This window comes from Eubalaena glacialis, chromosome 5, assembly GCF_028564815.1.
Source record: "Eubalaena glacialis isolate mEubGla1 chromosome 5, mEubGla1.1.hap2.+ XY, whole genome shotgun sequence".
NCBI classification, from domain to species: domain Eukaryota; kingdom Metazoa; phylum Chordata; class Mammalia; order Artiodactyla; family Balaenidae; genus Eubalaena; species Eubalaena glacialis.
In genome coordinates this window covers 147747381-147771802 of record NC_083720.1, presented here as the reverse complement: position 1 = coordinate 147771802, position 24422 = coordinate 147747381, and the positions used below count along the sequence as shown (strand labels likewise).

The 24422-nt window shown below is 39.7% G+C and overlaps 1 protein-coding gene across 1 annotated transcript in view; it reads right to left on the bottom strand.

The window, feature by feature from the left end:
• Window positions 1–1693: 1693 nt before the first annotated feature.
• LOC133091858 (tripartite motif-containing protein 75-like) overlaps window positions 1694–24422 on the bottom strand; it is a 137043-nt gene continuing 114314 nt past the window's right edge. The window contains exons 6-7 of the mRNA XM_061191045.1: window positions 10433–10502; window positions 1694–2261 (exon numbers count right to left, since the gene is read on the bottom strand). Of these exons, the coding sequence (XP_061047028.1) occupies window positions 10478–10502 (25 nt within the window). The 3' untranslated portion in view covers window positions 1694–2261; window positions 10433–10477. The remainder of the gene's footprint in view (window positions 2262–10432; window positions 10503–24422) is intronic.

The window sequence follows — 24422 nt, the reverse complement described above, 5'->3', positions numbered from 1 at the left end:
CCACAAAAATAAACTTAAGAGAGGCGGATTTAATTTCACATGTTTATTTAAAATCTAATAGACTCAGCTATGGGTAATGGAGAATCTAAATCTGAATGGGACTCAGCTCCTATGTCAGGGAGCTGATAGTCTCGTGGAGGATTCAGTTGTATAACCAGAGCAGACCCAGTGAATGGGCTACCAGAGTTTTTAACTAAGGGGGATGGGGTCAAAACGGAGGCTCTTCCTCAGGGGTATCACGGTGGGCTTCACGGAAGAGACGTCCACCCTGGTGCAGGTGATATTGACAGAGTAGGGTGGGTGGGGTGTATTCCAACTAAGAAAACAGCTTAAGGAAAATTACCTGACCGAAAAAAATTAAATGTATAAGATGAAAAATCAACTATAGTTTGGAACGTACCTTAAGTCCAACAAGGAATTGAACAGAACTGATCATTGGCCAGAATCTTCTCAAGTCCTTCAGAGGTCAAAAGACGAACAAAGCATTTTAACAGGGAGTCTCTTAAACTTAAGAGATGGGTGCCTCTGACCTCAACCTCCCACGTGAGAGCAAAGGCTCTCAAGTTCTAACTTGCACATAAGTCACCTAGAGATTTTATGAAAAAGTAGACTACTGTTCAGTAGGTCTGGGTGGGACCTGAGATTCTCCATTTCTAACAAGCTTCCAGGTGACGACCATGGTCTAGAAGACTAGCCCAGCCACAGAGGTGACACTTGCGGGCCCCAGGGGGCCAAGCTCATCTGTGTGCAGCAGGGGAGAAGGGAGCTTGGCTACGTGGCTGGGCGTCCATGTTCCGTCCGGTAAGCAAGGCCCTACGGGGCACAGGGCAGACCCAGAGCAGAAGAGGGCCTCAGCCTCCAGCGCAGTCTTGCCTCAGGTCCTAACATGTCAGGAGTGGGTGGATTAAGGTTTAAGAAAATATTTTATATGTTTAGAAGAGTTAAGAGTCATTGAGAGTCATTCTTATTTTTTTAGGAAAAAAATTGTATTTAATTAGATTAATTAATTAATTAATTATTTTAAATTGAAGTGTAGTTGATTTACAATGTTGTGTTAGTTTTAGGTGTACAGCACAGTGATTCATATATATATATATTCTTCTTCAGATTCTTTCCCATTATAGGTTATTACAAAATATTGAGTATAGTTCCCTGTGCTATACAGTAGGTCCTTATTGGTTATGAGAGTCACTCTTTAAAAATCAGAATATTTTAGTATTGCAAGATTTCTGCAGCTCTTAATAGTTTGTAAATCCACTATCTCATTTGTAATTAACATTCTCAATTCTATTACTCTATGCCTTTTTATAAGGGAACAGTTAAGACAACTTTCTTTGTTAAAAGAGGGTATAAGGTATGACAAAGCCCTGAGATATTTCAGAAAATTGTATTTATTGAGAAACTGACCAAGAACCCACATTTTCCCCTGTTACTGTAAGAAGTCTCCAGAGAAAGATTTTCAAAGACTGTCAGTTCAATTTTTCTCACTGGAAGAAGTCTGGCTATTTTGATCCCTAACTGAATTTACATAGATCATCTACCTTTGACCTTTCAGAGGTACTTAAGAACGTTGCTTTTGTTCTGGACCATATGATATATTTTAAAATTTAAAGTTGAAACATAACATATAGTGCTTGTTTGCAAATATGAGTCCAAATAACAGAAATCAGCCACTGTAGAAAATCATGTAGCCCAAAAGAAATCTTGACTGGGCAAGGAAGCTTCACCTACCACCACCGTGATCAAAAGCATGGTCACATGTGAACTTTCTTTTTTTTTTTTGGCTGTGTTGGGTCTTTGTTGCTGCATGCAGGCTTTCTCTAGTTGCGGCGAGCGGGGGCTACTGTTCGTTGCGATGCGCAGGCTTCTCATTGCGGTGGCTTCTCTTGTTGCAGAGCACAGGCTCTAGGCATATAGGCTTCAGTAGTTGTGACGCATGGGCTTAGTTGCTCCATGGCATGTGGGATCTTCCCAGACCAGGGCTCAAACCCATGTCCTCAGCATTGGCAGGTGGATTCTTAACCACTGTGCCACCAGGGAAGGCCCCCCATGGACTTTTTAATCACACCAACAGGTTCTAGCATTACACGAGCACCCAGAATTAGTCATCCCAGGATCGTATTGCTCTCCCTTGAGAGTCATAGGTGCTTACATCAATGCCATATTGTCTATCTTCAAATTAATAAAATATTTGTAACTTGATCATTACAGAATTAACTTAGATGGTGCCTTTCCAAAGAAGTTTTAAGAATCCACTCAACCTGAAAAAAATAATGGTTGTCTCATCTTCATGACTTAAAAATTGAGAAAAATAAATGTTACATAATGGTAGTGGAACTAGAATGAAGTAGGGCTGCTTTTTACCAGCCCAGGACACTGTTTCCTGGAAGACCTGTCTCACTGTCAGCATAAAAACAATGATGATAGAAATGTTTATTAGGTGCCTTCCATGTAAAAGACAAGACGCCAAGCACTTTAGATGTATTATTGTGTTTAATCTTAAAATAACCTTATGAGAGAGGTAATAATAACTTCACTATTTACAAGTGAGGACATTGGAGCTCTAACCTTGACCTCAGGGGACTCAGCTAATGAGTGAAGATCCCAAGTGAGGCTCTAGGTCACAGGATCCAGAACCTTGTGCACTTGCTCTCCAGATTCCCTTGAAAAAGTTATTTGCTTTTTTCAAAATGCATGTACCTCCCTTTTTTCCTACAAAGAATTTAAATTGGCTAAAAATATATAACAAGATAAAACTAAATTTCCAATAAGTAGATAAAGAAATCCAGGCAAAGGGAAAAATATAAGTAGGAAAAATAGAAGTGGGTAGTCTTGGTGAGGAGAAGGCTAGCATCTTGTTTCAGCAAAGAGTACAAACTGTGTTGTTAAGATTCCTACGTTCATGTCCTGGCTCTGCCATTGGTGACTGTGGGATTTAGGGAAAATTACACAAATTCTCAAAGCCTTCATTTTTCATGTACTAGGTATAATAATGACACCTGCCTCATAGAGTTGAAGTGAGAATTACCTGAACTAAAGCATGAAAATGCAGAGGGGTGGCTGCTATTGGAGTTTTGTTTTGAAATCTTCATGATTAGGAATTTAATAGAACAATGAGGTTCATCCTAAACTAAAGGAAAATATTTACTGCAGAACCCAGAAAATGTTTACTCAGTCCACACACTGAGTCAACATATCTGTTTTAAATATCCAGCAATACAACATATTCAATACCAATCAACTACAAGATGACATCACATGGAAAAGATAAAAACCTGATGTCAGGGAACGGTAAGGACTCCATTGACAAATGAACATTTAATAGAGTTAGACTGCCTACCAAATGTAGAAGAGGATATACAGAAACTTCAAAATGGAATAAAGTGAACATCAAAAGACTGAGGCATCCCAGAAAATTGAAGAAATCTTGAATATTTTTTGCAAATGGTATCTTCCATAAACTTGTGCTGTGAAAATCACAAGTAAAGTGTGTTGTATAAAGCTATGGCTTCAAATCAATGCCTCATCCATTCTTTGTGCTAAAATTAGCTTACAGCTGCAATTATAAATTGCTTTTTATTAAATAAGTGATTCAGCAAATTTATTTTTATTATTTTAAGTGTCATTTTTCAAGATAAATGTCCATTCAAATTATTTTTTCTGTCTTCTATTAAATTTTGCCCTGAAAGGAGATCCACTTTAAATGATCATTTTCAGTATTAATTACTCTCAGATTAAAAAGAAGTTTCCTGTTACAGAATTATGCACTCAGCAGCGTTAACCACCATCAGTTATCATCCAAGAAATTAGCTGGATTCACGCTCTACCCATTTGTAGGAAGTGGGTGCGAAATTTGGTCCTGTGCTTTCTTTAAAGCCAATCCAGAGGAGAAAACTGACAATGTTGAAGTTTACCTGAGCTCTTAGTTAGGAAATTCCCCAAGCTTTTGTTTTCCAAAATCCCCTCACTCTTGTGTTCCAGGAAATGGCTGACCGCAAAGACCAACCTTTCCCACACTATGTGAGAAAGCCTCGCTGGTCACTCTTTCTCGTGACCCCCAGAGACTCTTGAGGACCTCGTTGTTTACCTATGGCAGGGACAAACACAGACCTTTCCCCTTTTACCTGCACATGCTGGCAAAGACAGACAGCTCCTTGTTCTTCGTCTCACGGGTGGCTTAGCTGAGATTAGAACTGTTTGTTCCCCTGAAATTAACTAGACACAGAGATAAACCTTTCCTGCACAGCTAACTGATGGAGACTTCCCTTGATGACAGAACAATGCATAGGGTAAAGCATCCCACCTGGGGTGTCTCCACTCCTCCCTATGAAGCTAAGGAGAAACCAACTGCTGAGGCTCCATGATCTCAGATGTGGGGCGCTCTCCCTATCGCAATAGACTGAATAAAATCAGTATCATTGCTTTCTTCGTTATTGTCTTTGACAACGCACAATCTTCTTCCTTATAGGATAAGCTGATATGTATATGATAAAAATAAAATACTATAGTTGCTAGTTGGAATACAACTATTTCTGGTATGGAAGAAAGAAACAAGAGCTCTCTAGTAAAGAATCTCATGAGCGACTCTACCTCGGTGGTTTTGAACTTTTTTGGCTGAAATCCACTTCCGGATTTCCTACCCACCCACTTACCCACATGTGCAAAAGTGAAAGTTTCATAAAAAAATACTTAGCCTCACTACAGGTGATATATTTTAATACTTTGTATTCTATTCTATTTTTCTTTTTTTTTTTAACGCTGATGGCAATCCACCTAATAGACTATGTGACCTATTAAATTCCAATTAAGTTCTATCATATTCCATTAAATTCTAATCATTTTTCCATTCTAAATTCAGGCAATAGCATCAAGTTTAGCAGGGAAGACCATTTTCACAAGCCACATGTCAATCTCCCAGGCAGAAACCTTTGCTAACTTACCATTGCCTAGAGAAAAAAGTAAAAATTCCCAAGGCTCTTGGTATTCTTCCAAGTGGGAGGTTTCCACTTACCTACTAATAATGTCCTCCTCCTTCTCTTCTACCGGAATCTTATTCTTCAAGCCTAAATTCATTTCCTTTCTTCTGTATTCACTGTAACCCCAAATGAGCTCTCTTCCTGGGGAATTTCATAGCACATCTTTTATGTATCATTAATATGGCGCTTATCTTTATCACCTTGTATCTCCCTAGCCTGGCCCTGAGAACTGTTCCCCAGTCCCTGGATCACGTGGCCAGGCAAGATGAATCCGCTCTGGTGTATATGTGAGGCAGGCTTTGCCCTGCAGGGAGTAATGCCACATGCCCATCCTTTCCCCTTCCGTGACACCCAGCATAAGTAGATTAAAACACAGAGCTAGTTCTGATTCTCTGTGGAGAGATTTCAGTCTCTAAAAGGTGAAAACCAGTAAACCAAGCCAGTGGTGCCTGGAAAAATTCATTATGTTTGTGTGTATAGGAAACGCAACTACAAAATAATGAGAGAGAGTTCCGTAATTTGTTACTGAAATTGGTTGGCTAGTCAGAAAAAATATTTTTATTTCACGTTATTTACAAAAAGACACTACTAGGCATGGAATGAGAATAAAAAATTAACCAATCTCCAGTCTTGCCCTTAAACTTTAGAGACTTACAGGAGAGATGAAATAGGTAGAGAAAAGTAAAAAATAATAATTCTTGTTCACATCAAAATAAAATTCTTTATCTCTGTATGGATTTTTCGTAGAAAAAAAAGTAACATAGTAAACCACCAAAAGCATGTTTTAAAGAGAGTAAGAAAAGCCACTTTGTGTGTCCCTTGGAATATCGGCTCCATAAGGCAGAGATTGGGTCTGTCTTAGTCACTGCTTCATTCCAGCACTTACAACACTGCCTGGGACATAGGTGGTTCTCAATAATTCATGACTGACTGAATTAATAAATACCTACAGCTTATTTCTTTAGACAGGCTCAACTTGAGTACCAAATATCATTAGCATAATACATCATCTTTCTGACTCATTCTCTAGCTTTTCCTACTGCTACTACTAATAGCTCATTATTTTATGTATAGTCATCATTTAATCCTCATATTAAACTTATGAGGTAGATATTTCTATGGTACTCTATCTAAAATCCCAAAAGAATACCACTTGGAATGCTGTTTGTAAACAGGGTCCTGTCCCATGAACTGGTGAATCAACAGAACTGCCATGATGAAGCTGGTTTGTGTACAGAGACGGCCTCTGAAATATTTATAAACCTCCTTCTTGAAAACTCAGTGATAACACAGCACAAACGACCTCAGAAAACACAACTCAATAGAGAAAGGCTCTCCGTGTGCTTGGTGTACATTGGATCACCCTTCTATAATGTTCAGGTTTGATATATCCATGAATGGAAAATACATTTTAACCTCAGTCAAATAAAACATAACTAGGAGGGGTATGCCTGCTGGACAGAAGAAATTATTAACGCATGCCAACGTCAGGTATGAAGGGTTTGTGGACTTCCATTTTCTGTATCATCCACACAACTGCTTCCTTTTATTTCCTTGAATTATGAAGAATCATTTTCCACCCATTTTATCATCCCTTAGTTTTCAAATTGAACACTGTGAAGCTGGGGCATAAGTTTAGAAGAGCTAAGTGTGACGGCCTCCTTATACCTTTAGAGAAGAGCACGGTGTGATGCAGCTATTTCCTGCCCGGATTATATTGTCCACCTGCACCAGGCCCTGTCTTTGAAAGCTGTCTGCTCTAATGACCAATAGGAAGTGATAAAATGTAAGTGACCCATTAGGGAATGTTAAGGATATCCTGGGTAGGTAATGATCCTTCATCAAAGGTGTGTCCAGCCGCCTGACAAACAGGGGCTTCCAACCCCCCCCCCACTACTCCCTCCCTGTGCCAGACCCTGTGGGAGCTGCCAGGTGAGAGCCTTGGTGACTCCGCCCGTGATACAGGGAGCTTGAGAGAGAGAAATTAAGCCCAAGGCTGGTGAGCCACCTTCCTCTTTAAGAAAATTTTTAAATTATGTTGAAACCCTTTAGTAAGATTCAAAAACTTTGTTAAGAATTCCTTCAGGTGTTTCAGCTGCTGTTATCCAGCTGTGTCAATGTGAGCAAAAAGCCCTATGATGGATCCTTCCCACACTTACATCCGAAGAGACTGGATGGAGGGTCAGTAGAAAACAAGGGTTAGAATCTACGTGTTAGAGAGAAATGGATGGACTCCTGTCCCTGCTACTCGCTCACAATGTGACTTGAGCAAACTGCATAAATGCTCCAAGGCTCACTTCATCTATATGATAGTAATTGCCCACACAAGGCTGTTGTGAAAATTAAAATATGATGAAATATTTAAAACAAGCACTACCTCCTTATTTTAAGAATGAAATCGTAGCTGCTGCTTTCATTATTTTATTACTATGCTGTTGTTGTTCTGACTGTTCTTTGGTTTGTGTCTGTAATCTGCTGTCTGTAGGGTGAAACTGTTCGTGACTCTGTAACTACCAGCCTGCTGCAGTTAGGGAGACCGCTGTCTGCTAGGTTGATGCTTTGCTGTTGTTAATAGAATACTCTTTTGGCATTTCTCCTATACATGCTGTCTATTTGCTCCACAGAAGCAGAATTATGTTGAAGTAAGACTCTTTTGTATAGTGACTTATAAGCTATTCTGATTTTGTTCTCATTGTGGTTTTTTGTTTTGGAGATCCGTAACAGACATGACCTTTCTTCAGAAGAAGAAAAGACACCTCCTCTGATCTGGAAAGACTTGCTGAATGGCCAAAAAAATTTGTTCCCAGTACATTTTTGAATTCTAGAATTTAGGTGGCTCTGTCTGTAGAGGAACATTGAACAGATCAAAACAGCATTCACAAAGAGCAGTTGTTATAGCCCAGTCATGGCTCCGGCCCAGTCACCTCTTACACAGCCCACAGCCTATAAAGGCCTCCATAGTTACTCCCCTGGACAGCTGGACCCGTGTACGTCACTGTTGATCAGACACCTCACTGCCCTGACCACAAGCTTTTCAGAAACTCACGAGGCAAAATTCCTGCACATTGCAGTGAACACATAATCTTTTAGTACTGATCTGATGCTAAGAAACTCCTCTTTCTTCTTCACTTCATCCCACCTTGGCCATATCATGCCATCTCACAGACAGCCCCATGCACCTAGCTGTAGCAAAGGCAAAATTTTAGATGGTGATAGAATTTGACAGTAGAGCTCTGAAGGGCAGACTATGGTACCCTTGTTACCCATCGTTAACTTAGATGTGGCAGTTTATAGACAAGGAATAGCTGAAGAAATCTTACAAGGTACTCATACCCACATGCATTTCCAGTGTAGTGAGATGGACACTCAATAAATGCTTCTTTTAAAAAATAACAAGAACATTTAAAGCATCAGAAAACTGTCATGGAATTAGCCTACACAGACTTTTGAGAGGAGGTGGATTTGGGGCTGTTTCTTGAGGGAAGAAAAAACATACGGAAAATCATAAAGAGAGAATTCAGGAAACATGTTTCAGCAGGGTGGTAAAGGCACCACCATTTAAATGGTAAAGGCAAAAAGACAGATGTGGAAATTCACAAACAGTAAACAGCCCGACTTTGCCAGAGCAGGTAGGCTACACCAGAGATAATTCTGAAGCTGCTCCAAAGCTAGAGGTAACATTATAAACACAACTTTGGTTGTGTTTGGTTCTACAGCTATACCATAAATAAGCACCAGGCTCCTGTCACGTGGCATGAGATATAAGTGCAGAGTGTAAAAAGAGGAAACTATTCAATCATTTTAAGCAGAGAAGGTAAGAAATCAAATTGGACAAGGATGTTTGTTGAAGCCCTGTTTACAGTGGTGAAAATGGAAACAAGCCAGACATCCACCAGTATGGAAATGACAAATCATAGCAGGTGCACACAGGGGGATTACTATGCAGTGGCTGGGAAACCTCCACATGCACTGTCGCTGAAACGCCCACAATGCAGTAAGGGGAGCGCAACACTGCTGAATGGGGTGAGATCCGGTTCGTACTTTTAGGTTTACATAGGTATTTGTGTGTGTGTTTATATGTATATATGTATACGTTTATCTGTATGTATATACAGATAAATCAGTCTATTGACCATATTGACAAGGACAGGAACACATAGAAACTGGCAAGAGTGGGTAACTCTGGACAGAGGAATTGGGAGGAGGGGCTTTACACCCTTCTGAACTGATTTACTGTTAACGATTTTCCTCCTAACATGTTATAAAGGCTTTCACAGTTCAGTACTCAAACATCTAGAGCTGTTTGGAGTTTACAAAGTACTCTCACATTTTTCACCGGACTCGCATAAACCTGTGACATTGGGTGGGGAGGCAGGAAGAGCCCTGTGTCCTTCCTTATGTAGGAAATGGAGACACGTGACTTCCTGAAGTTACACAGCGGCAGACCATATGCCCTGACACAAGTGCAGTGACCTGTACACTCCCAGGTAAGCAGAAGTCTCTGCCCAGAAAGCCCTGTGAACTGATGGTCACGCAGATAGGATCTCTGGCTCTCATGCAGAAGATCCTTTCACTGTAATCCCCTGCAGCTCTCTCCACACTGCGGTAGCTCCCCTTTTCCTTCTGAACAGACAAAATTTTCATTTATTCATTGAACAAACATTTGTTGAGCATCTGCTATATACTAGACATTGACAGTGTGGTACTGAATATGCCGTTCAATCATGCATTTGACAAATATCGATTGAAAGTTTAGTTTGCGTTCACTAAACTAATGTTTGGTTTGGGCGGATGTTGACTCTTTCAATCAATAAAATTGCCCTCATAAAGCTTACATACACAGTGTTGGGTGAATATCTAACCACGTACCTATTTTGTTACAGCTATGATAAATGCTAGGAAGAAATACAAAGTGGCAAAGTGTGTATAATACAGAAATTTGACTACACAGAGGAGAGCCAGAAAAACACCTCTGGACAAATGACATATAAGCTGAAGGTTGACGGAGTTTAGCATAAGGCAAGGGGGGAGGAAGAAGGAGAACCACATTCTGTCTCTGGGGTCACTGAATGGGCAGGCCGTTCAATGGAAAGGGACACAAAGAACTACCCGGACGTCTAGTGTGGTTTGATGACAGAGGGTCAGGCAGGGTGGCTGGGACAAAGGAGGTCAGGGCACTGGAGGCCAAGTTCAGGATCTCTGATTTTACCCCAGGAGCAAAGGGACAGCAGTTAATGATTTTAAGCTGGGCGGGTAGGGGTGGGGGGAAGTGATTAGGTATGCATTTTTAAGAGGTAGCCTGGCAAGAAGTAGCCTGGGCAAGAAAGGGTCACTGGATGCGTTTCCACTCAGCACCACTGGGGCTTTGAAAGAAATGTCGTTGAAAAACAGAAATGAAAAAGAATAATTTCAAAAACCATGAAATCAGATGAGCATAAAGTGAATAGATTTCTCACCTTAGAACAAATGTCTCTGCTCTGCATGTTTCATGGATCTGCCAATCAAGAAGGGTTGATCTGAAGATATCTGTTTGTAAAGGAAAATCACCCCACAATTATTCCAAGCTAATCAAACAGCACCAACTACAATACATTTATCATTTAAGAAAATTCCTACATTTTTTTCTAGACCTGGCTTACAAATTAGAGTCAACAAGTAGCCAAAAGACATGATCCTTACAGCGTCAGGAGCAGTGAGGCAAAAACAGAGTATGGAGTGCGCAGATTTTACCCATGTAGTTTGACTTGATACAAGGTTATTCCCCTTTGTACACAATTTGAGTTGTCTGTAAAATAACGCATTTGCAAGAATTGATGATATCTATAGAGCAAATAACATGATTTTGAGTGCTTACTTCATGCCAAGCACTTGACAAGTTTAGTCCTTGTTCGAGACTCATGACCACGTTGTAAAAATGGATCATCATCTCTGCTTGAGAGATGAGGAGAGGAAACTCCCAGGAGCAACGTGCCCAAGGCCCCAGCTGGGAAGAGGCAGGGTCTTGGTCTGGTGCATGATTGCAGTTCGCGTTGTTAATCAGCACGGGGCATGCAGACATGCATGTGCAAAGTGGGATTCATTCAGAACCAGCTGTGAGGTTGAGGGCACCACAGCTAGTTCTGTGAGGGCGAGTTGCCAAATTAACCCTTACACCTCAATTCCACGAGCAAAGACCATCCACCACTGTTTACTCTGAGCTTTTTGTGAATAAAAAGTAGCCTCCCACCCTGAGAAAATGTAAAAATATCAATAGTATTGAGAATGGATGGTACAAATGGAAAACCAGAGTACCAACTACATCATTTTCAACTGAGGGCTTCTTGACTCCCTTAAAGCCTTGTTTGCAATGACCTAAGTTTGAAAATAAGTTACCAAAATTGGAATGAAAATTAAATGTCTTTTGGTCCCAGGGAAGTTCAGCATTAGGATAACAGTGGGCTCTTAAAGAATGTCAGTGAGGACAGTGTGTGCTCATTTCCTATTCTCTAGGAATTCGGGTTGGGTTGGCGTTTTGGTCACCCCAGGTTCACTCGTGCTGGGTGGTTGAACTACTGGATGTGCTGAACTAATATCACATTGTGATACTGCGGGTGCCGAAGGCCACAGGCACCTATGTTTCCAGTTAAACTGTTGGGAGTAAAATGCCAGAATGTGTGGATCCCAAACTGGACCCCTCTGCCTTCACTTCATAAAAGTGAGGAAAGCCCCTATTAGCAAGAGACCACTTGAGATGGCTGGCCAGTCTGCAGATTCACCGTTTTTACACATAGTGGTATTTCCTGCAATTCTTATGTTCCCATTGGGCACCATGAGCCTTGGGCTCTTTTTTTTTTTTTTTTTAATAAATTTATTTATTTATTTATTTATTTTTTGGCTGTGTTGGGTCTTCGTTTCTGTGCGAGGGCTCTCTCTAGTTGTGGCAAGAGGGGGGCCACTTCATCGCGGTGCACGGGCCTCTCACTGTCACGGCCTCTCTTGTTGTGGAGCACAGGCTCCAGACGCGCAGGCTCAGTAGTTGTGGCACACGGGCCTAGTTGCTCCGCGGCATGTGGGATCTTCCCAGACCAGGGCTCGAACCCGTGTCCCCTGCATCGGCAGGCAGACTTTCAACCACTGCGCCACCAGGGAAGCCCCAAGCCTTGGGCTCTTATGATTCGTATCCCAGGTTAAGAATGCATGGCCACTGCAGGACTGGGGTCACCCTCTCTGTTCCTTCCACCTGGAAGCCAGGAGCCTGATGGGGTGATTCAGGGCTACAGCTGCTTATTGCTGAGGGCAAATTTCAAGTTCGTTGTAAATGAAATCATAGCATCCTCTTTGCATCAATACTCCTGTCACACCTAATTGAGGGAAATAGGGGGATCAATTTAATATTTGATCAAAGGGATATTGTAAAAGAAGGAAAACATGCAAGAAAGCATTTAATACTCAGTTGTTAGAGGTGGGCATAAGAGCAGATTTTGAGAGCAGGTAGCGAATTGTTTCCTATGATTTCTTAGGAGTACTTTCAGCAGCCAGCCAGTAGAGGGAAATGTTTTACAAACACTTGCATCCAAGAAAGCAGTCTTGCTGTGTTGCGCTCAGGTGCTGCTTCTGTGGAATTCACTTTGTCCCTTCCCAGTGAACTCTGAGGAAGGTGTCCACTCAGGAAGATAATCCCTTAGTTATACGTAAAAAGGGGATGGCTTCTCCCTTCTCCTCCTCCTTGGCTCAAGTCCTGGGCCAGGCATGTCCTGAGAAGACCTGGTAGATCAGCACATCCTAATGTTGCAAAACTGGTCTCTCTTACAACAGAAGCTGTAAAACGACCAGCAGCTCTACGGTGAGGAAGAACAGAGTGAAGGTCCACAGGCATTGATAACCTTGTGCTAATTATTCAATACCTCATTTACATAATACTACTTCTGTAATCGCAGAATATGTGCATTAGATTATAAAATTCTAAAAATTAACCAAAACAGACAAACCAAAAGCCACAATGAGATACCACTAAACACCTACTAAAATGACTAAGTTCCAACAAACAATAAAAATATCAAACAGTGCCAAAGATGCAGAACCCCTGGATGTTCGCATGTTGCTGGGGAGAATGCAAACTAAACTGGTGTAGTCACTCCGGAAAACAGTGTGGAATTTCTTATAAAGTTAAACATACGCTTACCGTATGACCAAGCAATGCTGCCCCTAGTACTTATGTTCACTCAAAAACTTCCGTAATTGCTCATAACTGGGAGCAACCAAACTGTCCTTCAGCAGGTAAATGGATAAAGACTATAGCACATTCACACAGTGGAATGTTGCTCAGCAATAAAAGAGAATGGACTAATTATTGATATGTGCAACAATATGAATGAATCTTAAACGCGCTACGCTAAGTTAGCGTTGCCCAGCCTTGGCACCACTGACGTTGTGGACCAGAGACGTCTTTGCAGTGGGTGCGGTCCCTGTGTTCTAGGACGTTTCACAACGTCCCTGGCCTCTCCCCACTAGAGCTTGTAGCCCTCCCCCACTCCTCCCAGTTTTTACTACCAAATACGTCTTCAAATATGCCAAATATCCTCTGTGGGAGACCAAATTGTTCTCAGTTGAGAGCTACTGTGCTAAAGTGAAAAAAGCTGCATTTAAAATGTTGCACACTGTATGATCACACTTACATGACATTTCGGAAAAGAAAACTATAGGGACAGAAAACTATAGAACAGTGGGTGTCAACATGAATGGTGGGAGGAAGTTTTGCCTGCACGGAACACCACAGGGAAATTTTGGAGTAGGGTCTTGTTCTGTATCCTGATTACGGTGATGCTTTTGTCTTTTCATTTGTCAAAACTCTTGGAACTACCTAGCAAAAGAAGTGAATTGTACTCTGTGTAAATTAAAAAATAAATTTTAAAAAGCATACAAAACATCACCTTATCTCTAAAGCATATAAAATAAATACCATAGTTAAGATATGTAAACTTTAAAAGAATAATGTTTAACTTAGCATTGAATGGCAGAGCTTGGAATTTTCATGTCAAATATCAAAAAACTTAATACACAAATGCCAATATAGCATATAAACAGTACTGCAAAGTTTAACTAAAGTTCTTTATAAATAAGTGTGTCTATCTGTACATATAGGATAATTCTAAAAAACATTATAATCATTTGCTTACAGTAATCATTTAAATAAAATGAATTTATTGTCTATTTTGAATTAATTTCTGAATGAAAACTACCAATATAGAAAAGTGTATTCTTCAGATTTTTACAGAGAAAGATTGAAAGTAATTAATTTTTCATCTGTACAGGCAAATGTTTTCACTTGACTTGAATGCATTTCTGTATAGCTACTTATACAGAAAAACCTTAGAAAATGTTAACTAGAGAAGCAGTTTTCTTCATGATGTACATTTTTTTAAACATTTTTATTGGAGTATAATTGCTTTACAATGGTGTGTTAGTTTCTGCTTTATAACAAAGTGAATCAGTTACACATATACATATATCCCCATATCTCTTCCCTCTTTCATCTCCCTCCCTCCCACCCTCCCTATCCCACCCTCCTGGCTGGTCACAAAGCACCGAGCTGATCTCCCCGTGCTATGCGGCTGCTTCCCGCTAGCTATCTATTTTACATTCGGTAGTGTATATATGTCCATGCCACTCTCTCACTTTGTCCCAGCTTACCCTTCCCCCTCCCCGTGTCCTCAAGTCCATTCTCTAGTAGGTCTGCATCTTTATTCCCGTCTTGCCCTTAGGTTCTTCTTCTTTTTTTTTTTTTTTAGATTCCATATATATGTGTTAGCATACGGTATTTGTTTTTCTGACTTACTTCACTCTGTATGACAGACTCTAGGTCCATCCACCTCACTACAAATAACTCAATTTCGTTTCTTTTTATGGCTGAGTAATATTCCATTGTATATATGTGCCACATCTTCTTTATCCATTCATCTGTCGATGGACACTTAGGTTGCTTCCATGTCCTGGCTATTGTAAATAGAGCTGCAATGAACATTGTGGTACGTGACTCTTTTTGACTTATGGTTTTCTCAGGGTATAGGCCCAGTAGTGGGCTTGCTGGGTCATATGGTAGTTCTATTTTTAGTTTTTTAAGGAACCTCCATACTGTTCTCCATAGTGGCTGTATCAATTTACATTCCCACCAACAGTGTATGACGGTTCCCTTTTCCCTCTCCAGCATTTATTGTTTGTAGATTTTTTTTTAATTAATTAATTTATTTATTTATGGCTGTGTTGTGTCTTCGTTTCTGTGCGAGAGCTTTCTCTAGTTGTGGCAAGCGGGGGCCACTCTTCATCGGGGTGCGCGGGCCTCTCACTATCGCAGCCTCTCTTGTTGCGGAGCACAGACTCCAGACGCGCAGGCTCAGTAATTGTGGCTCACGGGCCCAGTTGCTCCGCGGCATATGGGATCTTCCCAGACCAGGGCTCGAACCCGTGTCCCCTGCATTGGCAGGCAGATTCTCAACCACTGTGCCACCAGGGAAGCCCTGTTTGTAGATTTTTTGATGATGGCCATTCTGACTGGGGTGAAGTGATACCTCATTGTAGTTTTGATTTGCATTTCTCTAATGAATAGTGATGCTGAGCATCCTTTCATGTGTTTCTTGGCAATCTGTATGTCTTCTTTGGAGAAATGTCTATTTAGGTCTTCTGCCCATTTTTGGATTGGGTTGTTTGTTTGTTTGATATTGAGCTGCATGAGCTGCTTGTATATTTTGGAGATTAATCCTTTGTCAATTGCTTCATTTGCAAATATTTTCTCCCATTCTGAGGGTTGTCTTTTCGAATGATGTACATTTTTTATTGAGGTATAATTGACATATAACATTATATTAGTTTCAGGTATACAAATTGCGAAATGATCACCATGAAAAGTTTAATAATATCTGTCACCATTCATAGTTAGAAAAAAATTTTTTTGTTGTGATGAGGACTTTTAAGATCTACTCTCTTAGCAACTTAACATTTGTTACATTAACTAGCGAGATACTGCTTTAGGAACTTAGAAATGACAAGGATTCCAGACATGATTTCCCCTGACCAGAGTAAAAAAATTCTGCTGCTCATATACCGCTTGCTGAAAATCAAACCAAGAATGGTGGCCCCAAAAATAAAAATTAGAAGTAGAGCTAAGTAAGAAGAAGGTTGGGGGCAGAGGCCCAGTTGGGAGATGAGACACATAGTGTACGAGCTGAAAGGGCACATCAATTCTTCCTCACCACTCCCTGGAGAGATGTAAAATACATGATTAGAGGACAAAGACATTCCAGGCTTGACTCCCAGTACTGCCTTTGAGTTATAGACTAATGACCGCAGCCTGGCTGCCACTCTGCTTGAACTCTGAAATAAACAACCATTGAATTTGCGGTTGGTAAATTTGTTAGATGCCATTGGTTCCCGATATTAGAAAATGCCACAGATGCGGATATTTTTCTAATGCAGAAAAGGATGTTTGGTGGGTATGAGAAAACTTTCAAAAGATGGCAAAATAACCAAACAGGTGGGATTAGCTATACCATAATAAATTTCATAAGAATGAAAATCCAGCACTAAACCAATAAATTGAAGAACACGGTTTGTTGACTCCTGTTTAAGAGAGGACAAAAGATTTTAGGAGAAATAAGATCCACAAACAGTTTACTTTCTCAGGAGTTGAGATGCAAATAAGAATAGCCTAGTTTGGAAATCTTGCATCTTATGTACACACCTGGGAATCAAAACAAGAAACAGCATGGGGCCATTTCAAAGGGATGTGCCACACAGCTGGGCTCATTCAGCTGATTTTATAGAGTGCCGTGGGCACCTTTGGACAAAAAGGTCTTTGCTATTATCAGCTGCTCCTCAGAGTTTGTTTGTTTGTTTGTTTGTTTTGGGGGGAGCTCTTCTTTTTTTTTTTTAATTCCCTGAATTGTACTAATAGTCTTATAACATTTAGTAAAAGAAGAAAAGACTTTTTTCAGGACAGAAGCATTTAAAAGTCACTCCAAAATGGGTTTCGTTAGCTGTCTTGGTTGTTTTACACTGCTTTGCTTCTCAAAAACTTCATTAACTGAAATTTAGGGTCCAACATCAAACATCTGTAAGCCTCAATCTCCAACTCTGTAAAATGGAGGTAACACCACTTAACTACTTTGCTTCCCTGGTGGCACAGTGGTTAAGAATCTGCCTGCCAATGCAGGGCACACGGGTTTGAGCCCTGGTGTAGGAAGATCCCACATGCTGTGGAGCAACTAAGCCCGTGCGCCACAACTACTGAGCCTGCGCTCTAGAGCCCGCGAGCCACAACTACTGAGCCCGTGAGCCACAACTACTGAAGCCTGCTCACCTAGAGCCCGTGCTTCGCAACAAGAGAAGCCACCGCAATGAGAAGCCTGCGCTTCTCACTGCGGTGATACAGTGAGGATACAGTGAGATGATGCATTCAAGTGAACCCTGGAAACTGTCAAATACAAATCATATTCAAAGAATCATTTATCTAGGCACTAAGTAATATTTAGTTCATTAATGAGATAAATTCTTGAGCTACAGATCTGTATATTTTACATAAGCTTGTTATATATGTCTCTTTAACATAGGGAAACTTTTGTTTCAAGAATTATAAAAATCAGATACTTTCTTACAGTAGAAGCAGAGTTTCATTTGGAATAGATAATTAAATGTCATGGCTACAGATAGATCCTCTCAGCTCCATAAGCTCTATCCAAACTACAACTTGTAGATAGTAAAAATGATGTAGTATGAGGAATACTGGTTGTCCCTAAAGACACATAAACTATGGTTTCCCATCTGAGATGGTCAAGAGACAAGCATTTTTTAAAAGTATGTGTGTACAATAAACCAATATCAAATTTACATATAAAATTATAACTCTAAGGAAAAAATCAACTTTATGGATTTGGGAAAAGTAACAGAATTTACTTGTATGACCCAATTTCCCAGGAATTGAATCCTAGTTGAAGGACTTTTGCTCAGTAAACCAGCTCTAACCACCAGCCGTTACAGCCTTTGTGGCTCCAGTTTCAAGTAATAATTATATTACTTGAAATTATATATCCCTGGAGATACTGAATACCCCATTCAGGAGCTGCCTGGAAGCTACCCCCAGGGCCCAGCCTATGTTACAAGTGAGACCCTACATCAGTGACATCTTCCTGGAAGTCTTGATAACTACACTTCCTTATGGGTAGTTAAAATTCTGTCACTCGGTAGTCAGAATTATTGCCAGAGACCGGAGGATTTAGAAATACAAAAACCAAAAAAAAAAAAAAGAGAGAGAGAGAGATTCATAATTGCTCATTTTTGAAAATATATTTTAGTTTATAAGTATATTTTCTTCTAGAATTCTAGGGCTTTCTTCCAGTATTCTTGGGTCAGAAACTGGTTATTTAGAAAACATTCTCACATTTCAGCTACTGAAGTTTTTCTTTTGTGCCTAAATGATAGAGGCAAGGTTTTCTAGGTCAAGAATCCAACCCAACCCAGGTCAACAGCTGAACTGACTTTTGCCCAAAGTCAGTCGGGCAAAAGTCACTGCCCAACTGCCTTGTTTGAACACTCTGACCCACTAGGTTGGGTTAAGAGGCTTTGAGCCCACTTGGCTTCACCCAGATGTGCCTTTTAAAATATAAATGTGTATGTACAGGATGCAAAAATATATAAGAAAAAAGTTGTTGGATCTTAGATTAGCACACACAAACCAATAGGAATCATAGCTCAAACTTTGTTCTTGGAATCCCTAGTGAAGCCATGAGGTTACAGTTGATACAAAATTCTTTGCATGAACTAAAGAACATTTTCCAGAAATTTTTGAGGATTGAAAATGAAGGGAAGAGAAATGAGAGTAAGTCCTACCCTCTGGGATAGGTGGTTATATATTAATAATTTTCAGTTTTCTTTGTTTATATCTCAGAGTTTTCATTAAATATTTCTTAAAACTACTTTTAACAAATAAGCTATTGATTGGAATGAATGTTATTCCCTGGACAACACTAGGGGACATACTAAATGGTGTGTCAAGACTTTTATAACTATTATAAGGGGTTGAGAGAAAGAAATGCATATTTTCCAGAGGATAAACATAGTATTCATCTGGTATTTTAATTTTCCTTTCTTTCTCCCTTCCTTCTTTCCTTCCTTCATTCCTTTTTTTTCTTCCTTTCTCTTTTGGTTTTCTTTCTTTCTCTACATTTTTCTTTTGATTCCAAGTTAAAACTAAGCATTTGGGCCTTTTTTTAAAGCCAAAACTAGAGGATAAAGTCAGAGCTGACCAGTGTTCTCTGTGCTCTTTCTTCCTTGACACTGATTCTCAAATGTCATGAACTAGACTCGCTTTACTTGGATAATGGAAACTCTAGATCTCTTAATCCTGACCTCCAAATTCATACCTCTTTAAAAAGTACATTTTACATAAACATGCACATTCTCAGCTGCCCAAGAATATAGGTCTGTTTTTCATCCTGCTCTGTTCTAGTCTCTTTAGGACTTAAGTCAACCATTTAAGAGAAGGCCTTTGAACATAGCATCAGGTTCTGGTTTAGACACATACTTGTGTTTTAGCATCCTTGGCAGAGTTATTTATGTGATATGTATGAGCTTGGGCCATGTGTCATGGGTAGTTTTTCAGGCCTATAATACCATCCCCAGTCTAGGCGCCATGCTCAGCTCCTGTTCAATACCTTTTAAAGACTCTCCCCACCATCCTCAGTCTTGTACTGTTATGAAGACTTGGGATTGCATAAATATTTTTCAGGTGTCTTTTCAACTCCTTGCTTTTCTTAGGCAGTAATACAAATATCACCAGTGGTCATTGAACCCACTGGTCCTGATTTGGAACAATTTTTTAATATTGTGTATACTTATCTTACAGAAAAGTCGTTGAGAACTGAATATAATTGCTCTCTCTACCTGTTTAGGTTCACTAGAGCCGATTCTTCTGATAAGTAACACTATTTACGAAGATAAATATTGCCTCTCCCCCAATATCTTATATATACTCTTTGTTTTCCTATGTGGCAAATCTGTGGAAAATATTAGAATTTCCATTGTGTAAAAAGAGAAACAGTCACAGAAATTAGTGCCTTAGCAATAATACTGAAGGAAAAATATTTCAAATCAACTAACTTCGTGTCTAGTCTTAATCCATAAAATTCTTTTTCTTTCAAATATTGTTCTTTTCTTAAGCTAAATTAAGGAAACACATACAATATTTTACATCCCTTTTTTTTCAGAAATTTGAAATCACTTTCAAATAGTGTTCTGTGGTATTTTTACATTTCAGTACAAAATTTACCATTTTAGAAAGTAAAAGTGTTTGAGTTTATGTCTTAACAGAAAATTTGGAGAGTTCTGAGGCATGCATGAAACTTGAGAATTAAGAAGCAACCAAAACAAAAGAACTGATTTGTGTGCAATGCTGAAGTTCTTGTGTGGAAAATTCTATTGATCTGGGGAAATAAAAAATATCAAAAGAAACCATTCCTGGAATTTCTTTTCCTGAAACACACAATAAGAATTGGAAAGTAATTTAACTATCATAAAGAGTTCCTCAGTCAGCTTCAATTCCAGCCTCCAAAAGTCTGTGCATTCCCAGGATCTGTGGAGAATTAAGTGGACGGTTCTGGAATGCAGAACCAGATCTGTCAGAGCACTGGCGCTAAGCGTGTTGAAGGAGAAACAAAGGCAGCACAAGTCTGATGAATCCACTTAGGCAGAGACCTGGAGTCTCTTTATATATACTGGCATTCCATATGTAGTATTTATACTACTGGCATTCCATATGTAGTATTAAAAATTTGGTCAAATACCTATATGGATTAGATTAAGGAGTAACTTAATGATTTGAAACTTACAGAAAAGTCATGTTGCCATTTAACATGAACTTTTTATATAATTGCACTTTCATTCATACCTACCAAAATATGTCAACTCTACAAGAAACTTCATTGGGTAGAGGCATGATAGTCTCAGTATATAATTGTTGGTAAGTTGACCTCTGGAGTCTTGCTCCTACCTATATTTAGGATTTATAACTAAAAAAGAGTGAAATGCAAATCAATTTTATCTCGTAGCCATTACCAGATATGTAAGAGTTTAATTCAATCTTTATTAATCTGATGCTTTTTCACCACTGTGTTTGCATCACCACAGAACATTTCTGCAACTCAGAGATAAGCAACGTGTGAAGATGGTTCTTTTTTTTTTAATTTATTTATTTTATTTATTTATTTTTGGCTGTGTTGGGTCTTCGTTGCTGCACGTGGGCTTTCTCTAGTTGCGGTGAGCGGGGGCTACTCTTCGTTGCAGTGCGCGGGCTTCTCATTGCAGTGGCTTCTCTTGTTGCAGAGCACGGGCTCTAGGCGCGTGGGCTTCAGTAGTTGCGGCACGTGGGCTCAGTAGTTGTGACTCATGGGCTCTAGAGCACAGGCTCAGTAGTTGTGGCGCACGGGCTTAGTTGCTCCGCGGCATGTGGGATCTTCCCGGACCAGGGCTCGAACCCGTGTCCCCTGCATTGGCAGGCAGATTCTCAATCACTGTGCCACCAGGGAAGCCCAAAGATGGTTCTTATTCTTGAGAATAAGTTGGTTTTTCATCTTTTATCCTTCTCTGACAAAAGCTGAAGTTAGTGTTTCTTTCCCAGGTTCCTTATTCTCTGTGCCCACTTCAGTATTTCCGTGATATGTCAGATCAGTCTAACCCTTTTATGCAGAATGTTCCTTCCGATATAGCAAAGGACTAGGAATCCAGGTCTGCTGAGAAGGGGACTCAAAACGCTGAGACACCCATATGCATTCATTTGGAGACCACGTCAGCTTCCCTTTCTATAGGGCATGCCCACTTCTCTCTCACAATAAATAAAAGGCAATCAGATAAGCATGAAACATAGTCCTTGGTAGGCTACATACAGCATCAGGATTCTTGTAGGCCCTTTTGCTAAGCAAAACCCTTGCTTTTAAAAATGTACATGAAACGCTATGATGACTAAAACACCTAAACAGGAAATTTGAAAAACTTACAAGCTAAGCAGTTTCTTTACCTGGTATCACGCACTTGAATGACACTGTATTTGAAAAATCTTTTTAAATGGATTTCCACTCAAGTATTAAAACAATTCTGAAAATTGAGTTATTTCCCTTCAGATTTTGAAATTCCTATTAAAATAATTCAATAAATTTCAACATATGAGTCACTTTAAGTGACTTCACTCAATATTCATGAAGTCTTATTGTTATAAATGAAGTGAATAAGAATCAGGTTTTACTCATTATTTCACTAACCATAGTTTTCGACAAATGAAAAACAGAAAACCTCAAAGTGACTAAAATCAATTTTATGTAAAAACTAAAAGTTTTACTTTATGGACTATACAGGAGTAGATCTTACTCAACCTTTAGAATATTTACAGTTAATATGTTTCAGTCAAAACACTTTTAGAAAAAGTCTATTTTCACCTCTAGATTCCATGTTGAAAAGGACACATAAGTATATATTTTTAATGTGAAAAAAATCCCATGTAGATTATTTCAAGAAATTATAATTAAAGGCCTTAACAACTTTTAGAATAACATTGGCCCAAAGAAAATACATACGGCCAATCAACAAGTGGTAAGATTATTTGTTAACTGACCATGTGTTATTTCCACCCACTTCCATTATAATTTTATACTTACTTCTAATGTTACCTTGACCTTTGTTTTCTTATTCTCAATAAATTTACTACGTTTAAGTAGATTAATGTTTGTCATTAAAATTGTCATTAAACTATTTAATTACGTTAAATACACAAATTTACTTGCCTACTATGAAAAAAGGCATGACATTGTCATCACTGAGGTTTAAAAATTATATTTTAGTAGTTTATTCATTCCTAAACTAAGTAGTCTACACTAATTGTCTGTGAAAGTGATTCTCAAACATTTCGCTCTTAATACTGTCATTTGCTCAAGATTTTCTGGGTGAGCTGGGGGCAAGCTGATGCTTTAGATCCCTACTACACAAAGTGCCATTGAACCAGATATGCATTGGTCAGTGCTCCTTAAAACTTTAACGTGTATTTGATTCATTAAAGATATTGTTAAAATGCAAATTCTGACTTAGCAGATCTGGGTGGGTCTCTGAGATTCTGCGTTTTCAATAAGTTCCCAAATACAGTACGTCCCCTACATACGAACGAGTTCTGTTCTTAGAGAGCGTTCAAAAGTCCAATTTGTTCGTAAGTCCAACAGAGTTAGCCTAGGTACCCAACTAACACAATCTGCTGTATAGTACTGTACCGTGATAGTTTTATAATATTTTTGCACAAATAATACTTAAAAAACAAACACAAAAAATAAAACATTTTTAATCTTACAATACAATACCTTGAGAAGTACGGTAGTACAGTACAACAGCTGGCACACAGGGGCTGGCATCGAGTGAACAGGCAAGAAGAGTTACTGACTGGAGGAGGGAGAGGAGGTGGGAGATGGCAGAGCTGAAGGGTCATCAGCAATAGGAGACGGAGTGCAAGCTGCAGTTTCACTCATGCCTGACATTCACAGCAGAGGTTCTGGTTCCTTGCTGGATTCAATTCTATCTACCCTCTTGAAAAAAACGACCCAGTGATGTCTGGGTAGTAGCTCTTTTTTTTGTTGTCATAGATGACACGATAGCACTGGATTGCATCCTGAACAGCTGCTGCAACCTTCATGTACCATTCTACATTCTGGTCCTGTGCCTCAAAAACTAACAGTGCCTCTTCAAATAAAGAAAATCCCCTTGCCATTTCCTGCATCGTGAATCTCTTCAGTTCTTCAGTTACTTCTTCTTCCTCTTGTCTCTCTTCATCTTTTCTCTGGGCCTCCGACTCCATCAGGTCTTCATTAGTAAGCTCCTCGTGTTGCACAGCAAGGAGTTCAATGAAGTCGTCCTCTTGCAGATCTAACTCCAGCTTCTCGCTGAGGGTCACTAAGTTGCTGACGACCTCTTTGGACTCCTGATCTACCTTCTCAAATCCATGAAAATTGTGAACAAACTGCTGGCAAAGGTTCTTCCAAACCCCATTCATGGTGAGGTCCATAACCTCACGCCGAGCAAAGTCAATGTTTTTTATGGCCCTGTAGATGTTATAGTCCTTCCAAAATTGTCACAAAGTTGTTCCTGTTGACTGACATAGTATTCCGTGTCAGATGTACTACTTTGACGTTGGGATGAAAGTCATCCATGAATGGGGGGTGGCCCAGAACATTGCCTAGCAGCAAAAGAATGTTGAATGGGATGTTCTTCTCCAAGCAATATTTCTCTACCTCCGGGATAAAGTGGTGGAAAAACCAGTCCTGGAAAATGGCCTGTGTAATCCAGTCTTTGGGGTCACTCTTCCACAGAAGAGGAAGAGAGCCCTTGGCCATGTTTTTAAAGGCTCTTGGGTTCTCTGAATGATAAACTAAGAAGGCTTCAGCTTCATAT